This window comes from Schistosoma mansoni, chromosome 1 (genome assembly GCF_000237925.1).
Source record: "Schistosoma mansoni strain Puerto Rico chromosome 1, complete genome".
NCBI lineage: Eukaryota > Metazoa > Platyhelminthes > Trematoda > Strigeidida > Schistosomatidae > Schistosoma > Schistosoma mansoni.
In genome coordinates this window covers 55069357-55088719 of record NC_031495.1, presented here as the reverse complement: position 1 = coordinate 55088719, position 19363 = coordinate 55069357, and the positions used below count along the sequence as shown (strand labels likewise).

Here is a 19363-nt window from a genome sequence, read left to right as displayed (position 1 = left end):
CCTCAGTTTTCCGTATTCAGTGCATTTCGTCATTTCTACATGATTAGTTAGTGATGTACTGATTGCTTCAATGCTAGCAGTTGTGTGGATCCTTAATATTTCAGTGTGACTTGTCAGCATTTATTCTATGCATTATATTTAAGCAAGAGTCCTATTTTATGTAACTTGTCTGTACGATATGCTTGTGTTTTTCGAAAGATAAATTCACTTTACTTAACTGTTCGAATAGCCCCAGTTTTCTTTCCGAACATTATTTCTAATGTAATAGATCTACCAGATTAATTAACTGATAGGATCTGGGTCGATAATAATGTTAGTTCTAGAAAGATCACCTAAAGCAAATCAGATGTCAGTTATCTATGGAAAAGTATTTGTTCTTCAAGGGAAGAAAGCGTTTGGATGTGAATTGTTGTTCCATACTTCGGACAATCCCCCTTGAGGAAATCCGTTTCAAATCCCTATTGTTTTGCTAGCTCCGTGCAACAATTTTTTTACATTTATTTGTAGATGTCCGTTTCAAAATGTGAATATAGTCCGTTCTCCTCTCAGTGGGTCAACCGAAAATTATATACGCTCATGTTAGTCATATATACACCCAGTGAATTGATCACTGACTTTCCATTAGTCATTGACGATTCGGGATCTGAAGTAAGCGATCCGGATGTTTTGCGATTCCACTCTTGTCTTTACCTTTAATTTTGTCGATCTTGTCAACATGTTTCACTTTATGATTTCAGATCGATTAAATTTTACTCCCTAGATGGTAAAATTTACTGAATCGTTTATTCCACTATTATATGGTTGGAGTTGCCTTCGGCGTGCTGTCATTAGGTGTGCGTCAACCCCTTAGTATAGAGTTCTTACCGTATTAATCAAAATTAAGAGCATTCTATAGATTCCTGCGCATTTAAAACATTTTGGTCTTATCGTTCAGCTGCAATATTTCTTTGCATTATTCATCCCTCTCTCAATTTATCCTTAGAAATACAGTTAGTTTATTGCGCCTAATTTTCTCCTTGAATATGTCATTTGGAGGGTTGGTTGTTCTATTTAAGTTTCGTTTGGATGACGATTATTATTTAAATGTTTGTTTGGCAATTCGAAGATGGACCGCACAGCATGGGTCGTTCTAATGATAATCACTGCTAAATGTCATAATAATATTTGGCTACTGCTACGCACTGCGAATTGTACATTTTAAAAGCCGTTTATGATTCTTGTTTTTGTTTAAAAGTGGTTTCGTAGTCAGTAGGGCAAAACTACAGTTATCTCACATAGATTAATCAATTCTCACCTCCAAATACATGTTTACGTATGTCTTGATTAATGGTTGACAATGGTCATGTCTGAGCATTTCTAAGCGCTTTGTTCCTAAAGTCGTTTTAATTAATTAGCACGTGCACAAAACAAGATCATCCGTTCTGCAAATTTTTATTTAACGGTAGACGATGGTCATCTACGAGAAATAACTTAACTATGCACACCGCACATTTCTCATTACTCAGTTCGTCTAGTGTTAATTTACAGCATACGACCTTCTCAGATAATTTAAGCGAAAAAGCATTTCCCTGCAATCAGTTCCTCGTTGTCTCTGGAACAATATATGTTTAATGATTGGGAATAAAATCAATCCCAAACAAATAATGGTGGATCAACTTGACTATGTATTTGAATATTTTCTTTAAAAATGACGATCGATTTGTAAGTCAACGGATATAAAACCAAAACTGAAACAAAATTACATAGTCTTCTAATTATTGCAGATAGTGAAGTAGGAATAAAAATGTTAATTGAACAAGTATGGAACTGAGCAATAGATCTCTATCAAAAACCATAGACAAGATTCAAGAAAGGAACAACAAAAAGACAGCAGTTAACAACAGCCGAACAAAAACAGACAAAGTCAAGGCACAAGCTGAATACACAAGAGCAAACAAGTAAGCTAAGAAAAGCAGAAGTACATGGAAGACCTGGCAATGACAGCGGAAAACGCTGCAAGAGAAAAAATATGATGCAACTATATGACACAACGAAGAAACTGGCAGGCTAATATAATAAACCAGAGAGGCCGGTCAAGGACAAAGAAGGAAAGCCAATCACTGAGATACGAGAACAAAGGAAAAGGTGGGAAGAGAACTTTGAGAAACTCGTGAGCAGCCAACTCCATTGAATCCACCGGACAGCAAAACAACACCTAAATATATATATATATATACTACCTACTCGCTTTTCTAGTAGTCAATCTGTGGATACAAAAATTGTGGGGTTTATTTTCTACGAATCTGTTTTAGAAATTACGAATTCTAGTTCACCATGGATAATCATTATCATGTCTTATTTAATTGCTTACGCCTGTCATCCCTCGTCAAAGAGCACAGGCCGCCCATCATCATCCTCCATCCAACTCTGTCCTGGACAATCCTTTCCATTTGCTATTCATCCTTTTCATGTCTGTTTCCAATTCCCGATGCAGTGTGTTCTTTAGTCTTCCTCTTTTCGTTTTCCCTTCGTGATTTCAAGTTAGCGCTTGCCTCATGATGTTGTTAGGTTATTTCGGCAATATATGTTCTATCTACTTCCAGCGTCTTTTCCTAATTTCCTCTTCAGCTGGAAGCTGGTCTGTTCTCTCCCACTGTGGGCTGTTGATTGTTCAACGATGATGCGTAGTGTCGCGATTTGGTCTATGCACAACCGATCCTTATGAAATCCGGCCTATGGATCTGGAAGCTGGGTGTCTACTGAATTTTTCATCTGATTCAACAACACTCGAACATTTTTGCTGGTATCGATAGTAGTGTGATGCCTCTATAGTTCTCACACTTGCTCAGATCTCCTTTCTTTGGTATCTTGATGATGTATCCTTCTCTCCATTCGTTCCTCTTTCCGCATCTTTCTGAACAGAAAGTTTGCAGTTACTTCTATGTCTGACTTCACTGCTTCAGCTGGTATATTGTCAGGTCCTGCTGTTTTCCCACTCTTGATTTGTCTGATGGCCATGCAGATTTCTTCGATCATTAATGGAGTGACATCTATAGGAATGTTTGTGTGTGTTGCTTCGATGTCCGATGGGTTTAATGGTGCTGGGTATCCACGAGTTTCTCAATGTATTCTACCCACCTGTTCTTTTTGGTACGTCTACCTAAAATATCCGCTTATACTAACTAGTGGCTTAATGAGTGACATCGTAGTCCTTGAGTTCGTTGGGCTATTAAAATGTTAAAATTGAATAATGAGTATCAGAAAAAATAAGGATTGTTTAAATAAGTGGATTCCATCGACCTAATTAGTGTAAAGGCAGGTTTATATGGCGTTTTTTCCCGTAGTTCAACATTACATGATATACGCAATGCTATTTATTTCTTATCAATTTATAACACCATACTCAGGTTTTACGGATAGCATCGTACTAACAAGTTGAAAGTTATTCGTGTAAGTTCTCACTTTCTTTCAGTCTCTGGCTTAGCACACCCATTATTTTACACTGTTGATGGATATCCATCCCGAAGTCCCCGGGCAGGTTGAGTTTGAGACTGTTACTTCTCCCTGAAACTTTTCAGTATTTATTTCGAGACAAACCACAAATAACCTCAGCGTCACCAATATAACTAAGTGACTTAATAGTTCATTAATATCCCCTTATACTTTCTAGCTTTATTTTGAATAACACTAATCTTTTTATTTCCTGTTGTATTATGTTTACTGTGTGTTATCTATCTGATGATATGTATAAGGACAATAACATTTATACTAATAATAATTAACATGAAGTTGACATATGAAGGCAGTTAATCTAATTTGTTCAATTATTTACTGATTGATTATTTCAGTTACCTGACTTAGAAATCTTTTTTACTGATTGGGAAAAGAAACTGTCATTTTCATTGAAATTTCATGTTATATTCCCTTGTTTTTGTGTATATATTTCTCAAATGCAGAATGTTATTTCCCTTTCTCTGATGAATTTTACGTATAGACAGGCGAAAAAAATGTATGAAATTGTTATCTTTATTATTTTCTGGGTTATTTTGCTGTCTTCAATGCATTCATTACTTTCATTTCTGTTAATGTTATGGTATTTTATGCAGAACATATTTTTCAACCATGCTGTACCAACGTAAATGAAATAATAAACATGAATGAGTTATTTTGATAGGTATGTCACTTTTGTGAATAATTGAATTAATTCACAGACTCCATATCAATGAAATATCAAACCACTTTATATTGTGCTAAGTTATCTCCCCTTTTAACCCTTGTTTTTAATCTCTGATCCATTCAAGTCCTAGCTGAAAATAACCTTTCTTCAAACTGTCAAGTAAATCTCTACTCAATTGTCATTATTCTACTCCATGAATAATAAATGTCCTAGGATGCAATAAAAATTAAATATATTGAATTACATAGTATTGGTTTTGGGTTGTCAGATTTGATTGGGGAATCACCACAGGTAAACCTAAATCAGAAGTTGTAAAACTACTATCTACAGACCACATGTGGCCCCCAAGATCAATTGGAAGCATGTGTAAAAGCGACTGGGTGTAAGATAATTTGATATTTTTTAGTTAAAGATTGGGCTTGGTGTTAAAGTCGTTGAGGATGTTTCATCGTATGTGGGGAGTTGCGTTTTACGTTAATTCTCACACGTTGGATATTATTCTTTCTGGTAATTGTTCCGTGACAATTTGAAGATTTCAAAGCATTTGGACAACAGTCTAATGTGATAAATGCTGCATTTTTTTGTCACTAGGGGGAGCTAATCTTTGATAAAGTTGAGAGTGGGCGGAAACCTCAATTTATTCTTCAAACAAATAACGTTGACTGAATTCTACTCATCTTGTAAGCAAGATACGTTTCGCAACCTAAATAATTGTACGTGTAGTGTTCGTTTTATGGACCAAATTACACTTGCAAATAAGCGCCTTCGTTTATGAACTGAGACAAGTGAATTCTTGGGCACAAATCGACAATCAGTGTTAAGCACTGTAACAAACGAAGTGATTCTTGACTACAACTCGTTTGTGGAAAACTTTACACTTACATACCTCATTGGCTAGGTGACATCATTAAGACTGGTGATTGGGTATTTTATTTTTATTTTGCCTGATAATTGGTAAATGCCGGTTTCTTAAAAATATTTTCGCATGCTGTATTTGCAACGAATTTGACATGGTATCTACATTCGTGTAGCCATTTGAAAAGAATGGTTTTCCACCTTTTCTAGCCACAAGATTTATGGGAGGGTATGAAATAAATACTGATTTCAGCTTAAGAAGGAAGGAAGTACTAAACTGCTAAAAGTCGTCTATGTAAAAGAAATTATTGACACTTGTGATTGAATAAACAATTACTAACCAGATGGAGTTACTTCTTGATTATAATGCATTCGAGTCATTGTAGCCGATCCTGAGCCGTGTCATCCAGTATCTTTAAATCATCATTGGTCTACATAATCGTGTGGACTTCAATCAAATAGTCTTCACCTACCAATATGGCTCAAAACAGCAGTCGGTAACTTTATGGACTAATACCACACTTTGCTTTGGAATTCAAAGATTAGTTTTCTGTATAAATTGACAAGAATCAATCTCAGAATCCGGACCTATACTTATTTGATTACATAAATTTGTAGTAACAGCACTGAATTTCTTTTTACGGTGTATTGATTAATGCTTAGTAGTTTGAAACAAAACAATACAATGGGAGCTTGATAAAGTTCTTCAAAAAAAGTAAACAACGAATTATTTTCATTTTAAAAATTGTCCTTCTAGATTAAAGCACAGGAATCGATCACAGACTGCAATAAATCATGGTTACTTTTGGGTTTAAAGCAGAGTGGTTTCGGTAAAGGACGATGGAACGGATTTGGTGGTAAAGTTGAATTAAGTGATGCGAACCCAAAAGCTGCTGCACTTCGAGAGCTGAATGAGGAATCTGGTTTAACAATTAATGAGTCTTCTGTTGACGAAGTTGGTCGTCTGTGGTTTACTTTCGCTGAGACAACGGAGGTATGTATGTTGTTTTGAATGGTCCATCTAAATTACATGAATTATTCGTTTATTGACTGAATTAAGCATCATGCATTTGCGTTGTTTAATCGAGTTAAGGAGGAAAAAGTAACTCCACTGTTGATGACATTGGATGAGGATTGAATTACGTTAAAAATCGACTATCGTGCGAAACGTAAACCACTAAACTCCAACTTAATTGTTTAAAGTCACTGTGTTGGCTGTAAAAATTGAAGGTTCTTCGTCCAATGTTATATAGACTTCTGGAGACGTATTACTGAGTAGTCTTAAATAACAATGAAAAAATTGACGTCAGTTTGATAAGAATTATCTAGTTTATTATTTTTGGTGGTTAAACGACGGTTGACATCATTGATATATTGTTTAGACAGAAATATACTTACTAAATTAATAAATATGAGCAAGAATATCAAAGCATTTGATTAAATCACATCTGTTACCGAGAATAATATTCTCAGTAATCACGGGTGAGGACTATTCATGATAGGACATCGCTTATATCACTATAAATTACAAACAACACAGTATTTGTGAAATGTTAATTAGTGACAAATACAAAGTGTGAAGATCTGTCCATCTGGCGTTGTGTTTTATACATAAAGGACCAATACATTTTTGACTTTTTTAATAGCTTATCAAGCCTTCGACTTTAACATTGGAAGAACGGTACGAGAAGTAACACAATAATTTCGAAAACTTAAATACCACACGTATGTTCTTAGTATCGGATTTCGTCCACATTAATTGAAAATATCAGCCAAAGTGACAGATCGTCAACTAGGAGTTTCGTGATGTACTAAGAGGATAAAATTAGTTAAGGATAATCTAAGTAAGAAGTTCATCAAAGACCTAGACGGATCCAAATTATTCCTTACCTTGAAGTCGGTCTTAGTAACGGATTGAAATCAAGTGGGCAACCACTAGAAACCAGAGAACATTGAACATCTGTTTTGTCTTATTAGGAGGACGTCGCTGCTGTTTTCAACAAAAGTCATGCTTTTAACACTGGTGAAAAATCGTCGCGTTTACCCAGTGAAACCAACAGAATATTTAACGGACCTGCGGATGAGTTATTTTTTTACGCCACCTTGTGCGATTGATGCAACGCTTTCAAGATAGTTTGAATACCTTTAGATCAAAAACCCTTTAATGTTCGAGAACTTCTGTAATAGTCCACCTGACAAAGTAACGTAACAACTTAAGTACTCAATGTTTGTGATTACTGACACTTATTCCTCGAGGTCAGTTTTTTCACAATCATTTTGTAAGCTTTCTGCAGTTTGTTTCATAAATTTCTTTTAAAGTAGTTATAAGTTTATGCATCAGATAAATTGATCCAATACAAATTTCTGAAACTTTAAAAATGATTCGTGGAAGCTGCATTCGATAATTTTTTAAAAACTCCGAGTAAATGGTGAAGACTCTTCATCGACATTTTATTCAAGATGATGAATTTCCTTTCTTAAGCAACTGGGTGTTTTGAATATCTGAATACCACTCTTATACCAGTAGAACGGCTGTTTACATATTCAAACGATAGAATTTCAATATATGATTGTAGTAATCCTCATGGTCCTTCTCTAGAAAAAAGAGAACCTATCGCGGAAGCATGTCGTTTGTTAGGTACTGTATGATTACGGTTAACATAAAGATAACGGTTCTCCTGGACGATACTTTTCCACCGACTGAAATTACAGTTCAGCTAGCTGTTTATCCATCACTGCATATATTAGTGCAGATAATTTTTGTTCTATGCAATCGGTCTTGCAATTTTGTGTGGGACTGATTTGACAGTTAGATTTGTTATTTTACCTCTAGTTATTGAAATTTTAAGATGTTTTAAGAGAGAGGAGGAGAAAGAGAGCAGTGTAATATATGTAACAGTAAACTGGAAATGATTGTTAATTTGAGGATTATTTATCGGTTATTTCCATACGTATGGTTGAGTGTTTACTACCAGTTGAACTTTCATCAGGCAGAAAATCAATCCGCATCTCATTGGGTATGTATTCCATCGGATCGACACTGGAACTGCTAAACTATACAGCTGACCCCTTTGCTTTGTCTACTGTTTTTTATCCACATCATCAGCTATCCCGTTATTTTATTTATCAAAGTGACATTGTGGGCGGAACTAATTGGAGATCTTTATTTGCAGTTAAATTTTCATAAATTATTTCTATTCGTTCATATTTAGTAATCTTTTAAAGTGACTTTCTTGACTTACTCCTCCTCTTATACAAGACTTGTTATTGGGATATGAATTAATATTTCAGGTACTGTACGTTGTCCTATTTACTATCAAACTCCTTACTCATTTGTTCCTACACAAATATACAACTGAGCACGATAAACTCTACTTATGTAGCTGGATATTTTCCAAGCTTTTTAATTTGTGGGATCTAGGTTTTCAGTTATGTTGTCATGTAAACCCTCTGTTCGAATGCCTTAATATTATGTTTGATCATATTTAATAATCCCGGTAGTAGACAGAGACAGATGTTTGACCTTATTCTCTTGCTTTCATTTTTCTTTAATGGTTCGATAGATTTATGTACTCAATTTGTGATGAAATATAAGCCTAATTATGTTATACTTATGCTCAATATGAGCATTTTAAAACTATTCATATCGATCAGTAGGATAGCATAATCTCATCGAATTGATTTTCGAATGCCATATTAGTGTTTCACTTATTCATGAGCTATCCATTCGAATTTATCCAATTTAGAAAGATGGATTTTCAGAATAAACAATCGTATCCACTTACTTCTATTAATGAAGTAATCACTTTATTCATTTTAAATAATAGACAAGTGTTTGTTGTTCCTATTGATCATACTGGTTACTTTTTTTTTCCTAAAATTTCTAAAAAAAATGTACTTGCACATTTATAGAGTATATAGTCGTCATTTATTTATTTGTTTATTATTATTATTATTATCATTATTATTATTATTATTATTATTATTATTATTATCATACGATGCTTCACATTATAAACAAGTGAGTCATATAATTTTTAACCGTATACAATTATTTTTCCCAATTTAATCAATAATTGGAAAGAATTAGTATTTTCCACCGTTTTTTCTTTTCCACTCATCATACAACTAATATCATCCATATTTTGTGTATGTCATTTACCTAATATTTATATTATTATTTTCACTATCTTATTTTTCTTCCCTAATAATACCATATAATTATGATTTATTGTTTGCTTTAATCATATAAATTTTAATTAGGTGTATTATAGTGTAGTTCTGTGGTTCTGTGTATTAATTATGATTTCGGTAAGTGTATTGTTTAGTAAGTTTAATATTAAAATACAGTAGTCTGAAAATAACAATATGTGTGAAGTTACTTAGTATTGTTTGTTTGAATCCTCCCATTGATGCTTAGGACTGCAACTGATCAGTCTCTTATTGGCATAAGTGAATTCAAACTTCACCCCATTACACAAGCAAGTAGCTATCAGGACTCAGTAGCTGAGTAGATAACGCTATGGGGTTTGAAGCGAAAGGCACTGGGTTCGAGCCCCAGAGTGAACATCAACTCTGAGATGCAGTTACATCCAGCTGACTAGTCCCAAATAAGACGAAACGCGCGTCCTGGATTCCACTGCTGGCCACTATCCATCTTTGTTTATATGTGAAGTCATTTTTCGTAGAAACAGGAGAATTTCATGGTCAATATACTTATATTATAACTAAATAGATGTAACGTTGTAGTAATATATGTAAATTACAGTCATTTGGTGATAAGACTGAACCCCAATCCTCCTCCTTTTAAACTTAGGCAACCTTATAGTAACACTACACCTCACAGAAAATGAAATATGACTCCAATCGAAATATTGTACCAAAGTATAGGATGAAAATGTTTTATGATGAAATGCCGAAATTTATTAGGCCTTAAGTAATTTTAATTTGTCAATCTCAAATCTGTGCTAAATAATGTTTATTTTTTATTTATTTAAACACATAAGTATTGGTACAAAAAAGCACCAGATAAATATGCGCCTCACAAAACTCATTTGATTTGTGTGAGGGCTGTGATACTGCCCAGGCGCCCAGACTGAAGCAGGTGGTTTTCTTAGGGGGCCACACCCGGAGCCTTTGACCTAAAGGTCTAATCCACAAGGCAGTGGAGCATCGTAAGGAGATGCAGTCCCATGGTAGCCGGTGATCAACGACTGATTCATACACCATTTGTTCCCTCAGGATACTGGAACCCATGTGCACCATTGGTTTGGAATGAGGGTTTTCCAACTCCCCTAGGTGAACTTTCCGTGTCCACCAACCCGGTTAAAGCGCCAGACATTCGCTTTTCGTCCTCTCACTTTTGTGAACAACACTAATGCCACGAGAAGGCAATGAGTAGGACTTCCCTGGTAGAGGCTATATATTCGCGTGGGGTTCTATTTAGACGAAGCTCATTTTTTCTCAATGGTTCTTCCCATATATCTGAAATCAGATATCATAGTTCATCGTAATTTCAAATCACTTAGCTTATTGATATTATTATGTAAACATTTATCAATGTATGTAACTAGACCAGTACTAATGTACTGATTTGTATGTAAATTAGTAACGAAATACTTTCAACTTTCTTTTTTCCAAAACACTGTATTTTATATTTTCACAAATCATTAATTCGTATAAAATTTTCTTTGATTAATTTTTGTACAAAAGAAAGAAAACTGTTAAATATATATCATTCAGAGACTTAACACAATCTGTTCCAGTTATGTATAGAAATATCTTCACAATATTATTAATAAATAGACAAGATTAAAGAGAATGGATAACAATGTTTGTGTATTCAGTTGTGGTGCATCTTCCGGTAGGAGAGTCAGCAACCCGGTTAATCATGAATATAAAGTTGTGTACAATAATTCCTAAAATTACAAAATCTTTATGATTTTCCATAGTTTCAGTGTTTAAAGATACCACTGACCTTCAAGTCTTTATATCTTGATAACACAATTCATTTGTATGAATCAAATTACATCTGCATGTAATGTATGTGTTCTTGATAACACAGACAATTAAATATAGGTGGATTAAGTATTTCTATCGTTGCATAGTGACTGCCGAAATTACGGCAAAGTTTTCTCTGTTCAATAAGTGTAGTGTATCTAGCACTTTAGGCCATTTTTCCATCTATTTATTGACTCAGTACAGCTTACCGCAGTGTAGTTTTCACTAGAGATTTCATTTCAAGCACTTATTTTTCCCATTTTTGTGTTTTTCTTCCGGCATGTTGAACTGTACTAAGTTGAACAAATCTTCAATAGATAGTTGTGTATAACTACAGAAGCTGTGAAATCCAACTTCAAAATGCACTATTCACCAATTAACTGAACAGAAAAATGGCCCAGAGTGTTGTATCCAACATACTTACTTGAAATTGAAAACCTGGGAAACCTCAATCAAATTCTATTTTATGTGAATTTTATTCACAAAAAAAACATATTTTCATAATGATTGCAATTAATTTTTTAAGGTTTCAATGAATTTCACATACATCACATGTTTCTCTATCGTTTAGTACATCTATATTACAGTAATTGTTAAGATGATTCACAGAGTTAAATAATTATCCTCACTCCACCCTTGGAAACTAGAACTAAATAAGTTTTGAAGAGAGATGACTAAGTGATCAGATTCACTGTTCTATTAGTTTATTGTAAGAAGTAAAGGGGGGGGTTTAGTTCTGTAGACAAAAAGGAATAATTGAATTGCTGCCAGACCAGCTTACTTTTCTCTGGTAAATGGGATTGTCAGATAATCTTTGGAGGGGTATGGTTTAATTTGTTGTGTATGTGTGTGTTTTCAGTTTTGTGTATTCTTACATTTTGTGATTAATGGAATAAAATGTAAGATTTTTCGAACTTTAATCAGTATATATATATATATATATATATATATATATATATATCAAAGTCACTTTGACTAGACTTTTGTTGCAAAGTAATGCGAATTCTTATTGTGTTCATATTTATAGGAAGGTTTGAGTGAAAGAGAAAACAGTTGTACACAATCTAGGTCATTTATTCACTTTCAATAGGATAGATTAAGACTGAATCAAATTACAAAAACTCCACAATTTTTTTTACACAGTTGTCTGGTGAATTTTTACAAATAAACTTGTCTTCATTTTCTAGATGTCTGTTTACTAATCAAGAAAGTCACCACCTAATCAAGTATATAAAAGAAAATTTCGAAGTTTAAGAGGTTTTAGCTTCATAAGCCGACGACCTGAACATTTTGATTGTACTTTAGAAGACCTGTATCAGCTCTCCAATTATCTGTCCGAAGAGTAGTCCTTGGGTTGCAGATATTTGGTAATTATAGAACATTTTTTCCCAACCCATATACTGAAAATTTATTAGTTTGATTAAAGAAAATGCTACTTACTGATTGCATTTCAGCATTCCTTGCTTTGTTATAATTCATCTTATGATTCTGAGCATTTTCTATGGTAAAATTCCATGTCCGAAATCACGTTTAGTAGTCTTACTAATTATTCCGACGTCTTGTAAACGTTGAATTATATCAATAAAATTAGCAGTAGGGCTATGTAGAGTTACCAATGGCTTGTTATATTCTCTGACGACTGTAGTGATACTTATAACTCAATATATCTAATGGTTATTTACTGGTCTTCTGAGTTTTGATAATTAATCAAAGATGTTTCATTATTGGGTTAAGGAATTTTACCTTTTTTTAGAGTACAAAAAGCTGAAAATGTTCATAGTCAACAGAACTCTGTTGAATGCTCCATGCAAATTAAGATTTAACGGCTGACCTTAGGTAGGATCTATTGGATTAACATATTGAAATAAAAAAAAATACAAATTAGTCACTCGACTGTGACGATATTAGTAAAATAAATAGGTGGTTGTTATTTTCTGCTATCCAATACCATTGTGATTAGCTAGTACAAACTAGTTGGCTTCATGATGTTCTCTTTTCTATATTTGGTAGTAGTTTCCAATTTTTTGGTTGCTCCCAGTTGAATTTTTCTAGAGTTTCAATAGTAGTAATCTCACGAGTGGGTAGTTTGATTTTCAGGTTAGTTTATTTATATGTTTCTTTAGATCGTCTCACTCACTAATTTCACTGTCAGTAGAGGCAGTTGTGAGGGACTAATCGTAAAGGATGTAGATTGCTCATTATGCCATGTACTGTAGAAGTTCATTATATAGCATTTATACTACTAGAACGATTCGATTGTATGAATCAAGTCTGCAATCTTCTTGAGTTCAAAATTCGAACACGTATTTGACACATTAACCTGATAGGTATTCTATTTACAGACAAATCAAGCAAATGAACATATAAAAAAAAATTAGTTAGCACTAGTAATTTATACGTTTTTGGTGGTCCACACAATTTCTTCCTAAATGTTCTTATGGATTAAGTGTACTTTACTTCAATATGAAATAAGCTGTCATAAATTCATCTGAAATAGTATTAATTTGTTAGGAAATAAATACCTAGAAATTATCAATAGCTTATTGGTTTGTTGTTAGTTCATTATCTGTCAACAATCATTCATGAGTCAGAATACTGTTGATATACTTCACTACATGAATTATAAGTTTCTAGAATTAATTATTCATTCACGATCTTTATTTCTAATGGCTTCTTATATCATAAAACAGTTTAATACTATTCCTAATGATGACTAAATTAGTAGACTTACTCTTTTTGTGATAGAAGTTTTCAATGTTTGCTCATTAAAAATAGTCTAACTTTCGTTGTATTTGATCATAGTATTCAATCTGAATTATTTACTGTCTGTTTGTTTTAAATATATCATCTTTGAGTTGATTGTTATCATCACGAATGATATACTATCTTTGATACTTTACAATGCTACACAGAATAAAGTGATTTTAAGAAGTCTACTTACGAGATATCAAATGATTTCTTTTATGAATTTATTTATAACTTAACAATTTTTAAATGAATTATTTTCTAGTGTATGGAAGTACATGTGTTTATCTGCAGAACATGGACACCTACACTTAATGGTCACACGGTTGAATGGCCTTGTTATACAGAAGAAATGCATCCAGCTTGGTTTCCACTTATAATAAATAAAGATAATACAATAAATACATCATCTTTACCATGGGAACATATGTGGCCTGATGATTTTTTATGGGTCCCTGATGTACTTCAAGGAAATATTGTTCTTGCCTGGTTTCATTATCTTCGACTTTCTAATCTGTCAACTACAAATAGTCAAAATTTAATTGACCGTTCCAGAGAAACTAATGGGATCTTTATTGACTTATATGAAATACCAGCTTATCATATGGAATCTTTTACTATGGATGGAAATGAATTATTGTCTGCTAATAAAGATGTAAGTTATATGTCAAATCATGTAGTGTGTGGTCACCTACCTTGATATTTTATTATGACCAGAAGTATTATTCAGTGGCTATGTTATTAAGGATTTTTTTAAGGATAACTTTGTGATTAAGGGACTCAAAATGTAACCATGAAATTAACAGCTCAAACTCCATTTGATCTGTTTGTGTTCAAACATTCGGACAGTAGTTTCACTAGCTCTGAGATAAAGTTTAACTTATGTTGGTGTAAATAAATATGTAAGTAGTTTATAAGTTTAATTCATCTTATGGTTTTACAAGAGTATGTTTTGATCTATTGTTTGGATAGTAGTAATAACGTGAACCTATAACTAATTATAAGTTCAAATGTATGCAGTCGGCTCTGGGTTACACCTTTTACATGTGTACGTAGTATGCAAGAAAAAGAGGTCAATAATATTACTCGGTTGTCAGAACAGCGATAAATGCTGAAGGGTTTGAATGTGGTTGATCATAAAATGTGATTCAATCACTCAGTGACTGCGTAGTTTAATTGAACTTTTTGAATTTTGTGATACAAGTAATATAAACTGAGCAGCAATTGTTTTTATCTAAAATTCTCAGATCTATGCTTTAAAAATGTTGTTTGTAACGAACATTCTCAAATCACACAGTTTGATAGTAACTCAGATGTCTCAAAACGAAAAAAACTCAGGGTAACTGATAAATAGTTTTCTACTACTTAAATGTATAGTCATATCTTCTCCAAATGTTTCTTTTAAACACTGTCCAAAGTGTCGAACCATCACCATTCTGTAAACTATCTATACTGTTGCTGCTCTGAAATTTCTTGTTTAAATTCCATCTATCGGCAGTCTATTTTATTTCATTTTCCCGTTTGGATCTATCATGAATGTAAATGTTTGCATCTCACTTATCACTATCAAACAACTTTGTTCACTTTATTTTCTTCTTGTCTTATCTAAATACCCTTAGTTAGAAATATATTCAATTTTGCCAAAGGAAAGGTACTAGATTCGAGTCTCAGTGTTAATATCAACACGGGTGCAAGTACACCCCACTGACGAGATCCAAACAGGACGAAAAGTATGTCGTGGATTCCACTGCTAGTCACTGCCTAATTTCACTTAATTAAAACATTCTTATTTGTTAAAACAAAATTTATATGAATCAATGTAAACTTATCATTATCAGTCTGCAAATAAGAGAATAAAAAATATTCTGTACGATCGTTACCAATCCAAATTAGGGGGGCTATTTTCATCATTTAACTTCCTCTCATTGAGTTTTGTTTCCACAATCTAATTATGTTTGTTTCAGTATTTATTCAATGTAATTAATGATGTTTCTTAGATAATCCTTGTAGGATTTTACTTGTAACTTCCCTTATTATTATTATTGTTAGTATTATTATTAGTACCAGCATAATTATTATTATATGAATGTTAATAATTGATGAGAATACTAATTAACACTAAAATAAAGTGATTTTTCAGTTTTTGACAAAAATATAAAATTTAAGCTATTCCCTCTGAATCATGTCTAATTATGTGTATAGGATTGTAGAGTTTGTTGAATTGTAATTGAGATCATGAGCCGATCAATCTTAGACCACTATTGAGTGGTTGGTGCGCACTGCTGAAGAGTCCCATATAATTCTGTACTATTTCGAGGGAATTTTATGTGTTCCGTGACTAATTACATGTATGTCAATTTTTGTGTTTTTCTCAACCATAATTCATAGTCAGGATAAGTTTCCTTTGTTCTGTCACAGCTCTATTTATCATGAATAGTATATTTTTGTTTGAAGTTATTAGCTTTGCTCAATTGACTAGATTTCAGTTGAATGGTTCTTTCTGTTAAAGGTTGAAGTCAATTTACAGATGGAACAAAAATTAAAATAACATTCTGATTGGTTGACTTTTTTTGTTAAATTGAATCAAAGCAACTTTAGGAATTGTGTTGCAAGCATTGAGTTATTGATTGTAATTTTCATAGTTGATATTTCCTAATTTTATTCATTCTGAGTAGTCGGTAGTCATTCCTTTTCTTCTTTGTAATGAGTATCATTATAGATTTTCACACGAATATTGTTAGATCCATATTCCTCATCTTTGAAAGACTATTAATAAAGGGTTAACGGTCATATAGATTGGAGGTTTTATAAGTCTTTTTATTTGACCATAGCAATTGAATAACACTACTCCATTGAAATAGTCAATGTGTCTTCGTGAATATATATCTTTGCTCATGATCTCAACTATTAAAATTACTGTAATATCCACAGAACTCCTTCTGATATAAATGATCATTTTTTACAACTGTAATTTAGCACAATTGTGATTATATCCTTATTTTAATCATGAAATCATTTGTCATTTAGTAAACGTTGAAAATGTTAAACTTTTTATTGGTATAATATAATTATCTGTCTAAATTTGTTTTGTTTCATGAACATTGATTTATGTGAATGATTGTAGATTTTGTGATTAAAGTTTTTAGTATAATTAGTATAATTGGGCCCTGGTACGGCCGAGAGTGGGGAGATTCCGCTCTCCCATGGCCACGTGTATATAGCCTCTACCAGGGAAGTCCTACTCATTGCCTTCTCGTGGCACCGGTGTTGTTTATGAAGTCGAGAGGACAAAAAGCGAATGTTCGGCGCTTTAACCGGGTTGGTGGACACGGAAAGTTCACCTAGGGGAGTTGGAAAACCCTCATTCCAAACCAATGGTGCACATGGGTTCCAGTATCCTGAGGTAACAAATGGTGTATGAATCAGTCGTTGGTCACCGGTTACCATGGGACTGCATCTCGTTACTATGCTCCACTGTCTTTTGGATCAGACCTTTAGGTCAAAGGCTCCGGGTGTGGCCCCCCCCCAGAAAACCACGTGCTTCGGTTTGAGCACCCGGGAAGTATCACAGCCCTCACACAAATGAAATGAGATTTGTGTGGCGCATATATATCTGGTTTCCCTTTGTACCAATATTTATGTGTTCAAATAAATAAATTGAAAATTTAGAAGTACTGGATAGTTGTTTCATCATAATATAAAACTCAACAATATAGTTAATATAACTGACTGTATGAAATTATTCCATAGATAACAAAAAATTTATTGATTTTATGAAATTTATTTTGAAAATTTTTCATAATCAGTACATTTCTTTCTCTAAAAATCTTAATGTGTTTATACAATGTCTGTACACAGTTATTTAATGATATACTAGTTCATATGGAAAGCTTTCATTTAAATGCACTAAATTCATCTCACTAACATCTTTTTATGTTCAATTATCAATTGTTGCCAGTTTTTCTCTCGTGATATATGATTGTTATATAATCAAGTTACTTTAAGTTACAAATAATCAGTAAGTTGAATTTATTTACCTATTTACTTACACCTATTGTGGTGTGAGCTACTTATATCGACATAAGTAGTATATATGGTGAGTAAGGAATAGAATATCCGACAGCAGAAGATTGAGAAGATCAAGAAGAGAAGAACAGAAATAAAAAGCAATTTGTGTAGAAATCCAGGAATAATGAAGCCTGAGACAATTGAAGAACATTTTGCAAATAGAGTATCATAGTATGGTTTTTGTATTTTACCAAGTAACGTTGTAATTTGTGCTAAATACATAGTTGGTTGTCCTCACCTGTGCTCTCATTCACAACGCTATTACCTCTTGTGGAGGAACGTAAGCCGACCACCAGAATTGTCCATTAAACTCTGTCCTGAGCAATCCTTCCCAATTACTATTCTTTTTTTTATTTTTGCTCAAAACTAAATTCACCTCAAAGATTTTGACATTCATTTAAATTATATTTCTTTATCTTTATTGAAAAGTGGCAAAAGAAAAAAAATTATACATTGACAACTTTTAAAAAAAGTGAATACAAATGTGCAACATTGGTGACCCTTGACACAACAATATATTAACATGCACAAAAAGTATAGAATTGTTTTGTTTTAGTTTGTCATTTTAAATTAAAGTCATTTTTTTAATGTTTGTATGTTTGAATTTGTTGTAGATTTCTTTGTGAACATTTTCAAAATTCACTATTTGGTTTTTCAATGTTTTCTCTTTACTTCTTCATGTTGTTTTAATGGATTTTTCTGTGAAATCTTTTTGTTTGTTTTTCAGAACAATTGTAAACTATCCAATCTTCAACGAATTATTGATCAGTTGGATTTAGATAAGAATGATCATAATTTGAGATTATGGATGAGTTCATCATTGTATGATAATGAATCTGTTCTATCCCCTTCGATACTCAAGAAAATATTACACTATCCCATTTGATGAAAATAATTTTATATTTTAAATTGGAGTAAATTTAGATAAAACTTATTTTGATAAATTTGTTTTGTCATTCTTCTTCTTTTTTTGACTGACTTAATTGAAATAAATAGCTATAGTAGTCATAGTATAGTGTTATTTTCAATATTTGCGGTAGTAATAGTAGTATTAATGAGAAAATGGATTATTCAATTGATTAATTGTGAAAAACACCATTAGCATTGATTGATTACTTTTAATTGTTTCTACGACATCAGATATATTTAGTGTCAAATTCTCATTTTAAATTTATCAATCAGTTTTTCTGATTATCGAACAAAAGGCAAGTATATTTTAACTTACAGTGATATATATTCATGGTCGAATCGATTTTAAATGCATTTAGTGAAATAATCGTACGTTGTATAGTGTGCTCTTGAGGTTGTCACCCCTAGTGAAGCATAAGCTCCTGGTCAGAGTGTCAATGAAACTACATCAAATCTTATTGGTACGCGCTCGAATCTCCGGAAATGACTGCTGTACTTTCTTGACTAGTGCAAACGAACACAAAATCCTATATCATTTATTAAAAAACGACAGTAATTTTGAGGGAAAGCTGAATATTGGGTAGCACTGAAATCGTGAACGAGCGTTTCGTCTTGTCCGGGACTCACCAA

The 19363-nt window shown here is 32.9% G+C and overlaps 1 protein-coding gene across 1 annotated transcript; it reads left to right on the top strand.

The window, feature by feature from the left end:
- Positions 1-576: 576 nt before the first annotated feature.
- Smp_156460 (hypothetical protein) lies at positions 577-18710 on the top strand (the record flags this gene model as incomplete). Its single annotated transcript, XM_018794903.1, has 4 exons — positions 577-648; positions 5769-6005; positions 14022-14411; positions 18552-18710. The coding sequence occupies 4 exons, from the start codon at positions 577-579 to the stop codon at positions 18708-18710; spliced, it is 858 nt and encodes a 285-aa protein (XP_018649269.1).
- Between the last annotated feature and the right edge of the window lie 653 nt (positions 18711-19363).